The sequence below is a fragment of the Poecilia latipinna genome, unplaced genomic scaffold (assembly GCF_001443285.1).
Source record: "Poecilia latipinna isolate Pla-1442-1.1 unplaced genomic scaffold, P_latipinna-1.0 Scaffold685, whole genome shotgun sequence".
In the NCBI taxonomy this organism is placed as follows: Eukaryota; Metazoa; Chordata; class Actinopteri; order Cyprinodontiformes; family Poeciliidae; genus Poecilia; species Poecilia latipinna.
The window spans coordinates 436,466-437,914 of record NW_015113301.1 but is presented as its reverse complement, the minus strand read 5'-3'; the positions used below and the strand labels follow the sequence as shown (position 1 = coordinate 437,914).

At 36.7% G+C, this 1,449-nt stretch overlaps 1 protein-coding gene across 1 annotated transcript in view; it reads right to left on the bottom strand.

The window, feature by feature from the left end:
- LOC106954866 (V-set domain-containing T-cell activation inhibitor 1-like) overlaps nucleotides 1-676 on the bottom strand; it is a 7,872-nt gene extending 7,196 nt beyond the window's left edge. The window contains exon 1 of the mRNA XM_015044669.1: nucleotides 551-676. Coding sequence (XP_014900155.1) covers nucleotides 551-617 — 67 coding nt within the window. The 5' untranslated portion in view covers nucleotides 618-676. The remainder of the gene's footprint in view (nucleotides 1-550) is intronic.
- Between the last annotated feature and the right edge of the window lie 773 nt (nucleotides 677-1,449).

The window sequence follows — 1,449 nt, the reverse complement described above, 5'->3', positions numbered from 1 at the left end:
TATATATATATATATATATATATATATATATATATACAGTTTTCAGACCAGTTCTGTTCGCTGGTTCTGTTTGGTTCTGTTTGCTGGTTTCTGGTGTTTCCCAGTCAGCAGCTTCTGTCCTTCCTGTTGTCTCTCAGGTTAGTTTTATTTTTTTTTACTTTACCTTCAGGATGTATTTCAAAGCCTTCATGTTTAAACAGAAGCAGACACTGCAGTCATTCCCCATCATCTAAAACACTCAGCTTGTCAAACTCAGAGTTCATTGGTTTATAACAATAGAAATATTTTAAATGTATGTTAAATAACAGCAAACATGCATATTATTCACGTTTAAGTTGTGATGCATATGTTTTTTATTTAAAATAATTGTCTTCCCAGTTACGACGAGTCACACAGTCGGTGGTAATGATTATAATATCAGTAAAATCATTTAATCTGGTCTGTTTCCTGTTTCGTGTTTCTGTCTCTGGTTTTAATTATCCAACATCCTAACCAAAGCAGGTGAAGCTGGATTAAAATAATCTGAATAATCTGTAAATGTGTCACTCACCTCCTCTACAGAGGGTCCAGAAAAACGTCACGACGCCCCAAAACACGACACACTTCACCTCCGTCATCGTCCGGTCGGATTTCAGCCGACTGCGCAGCCGAAGGGAAGAACAAGGCGTGACGGAGATTTAAAACATCTCACCAAACTGGATTCATGAAGCATCTGCCAGTGACTAACCAAGGAAACAATAATTATTAGGCAGCTTCAACCTCTACAGCAGGACAGGAAGAACATTTCATTAAATCAGGAAGGCTCTGGGTTAAAACTGTTTAAACAAATGATATGAGGTTCATGTTTTAAATAAAAGTAGCAGGACTGGATACCAGGTGTGTATCTGTAGATCTGTGGCAGTCACAAACTGTAACATTCCTGGAAATATGAGAAAAGTTAAAATAATAACCTGTTAATACACATGAAGACATTAAATGTTAAATGCAGATTAAAGGTAAATAAGTTATCAGGTTAACTTTGTTTTAAATTTATGAAGCTCTCGGATTCAGGCCATAATGTTCATGAAAAGTCCAACCTTTAGTTTCTTTGTCAGATTTTTGTCATTACTTTTATATTTGCCCAATATTTCACTCAAACGTTGCAGCTTTTTGCTCATGGGGTCAAAGGTCAGCAGCTCTAATTGGTGTGAACTCCAGTCTGACTCTGACCTGCATGTTTTTAAAATGTTTTGCTTTTTCAACACGTTGGATTCACACCTTCCAGTAATAAACTGATTTCTGACACCTGGCAGCAAGTTGAGCTGATAGATTTGAGCCTTAAGGTCAATCAGGAAACTTCATCTGCTGACCTTTGGCTCCAAAACCGATCATCTCCATAATGGATATATGTCTTTTAGTTTCCTTTGCTGCATAATGTACATTTATTCTAGCGTTAGGTAAATGTATCTT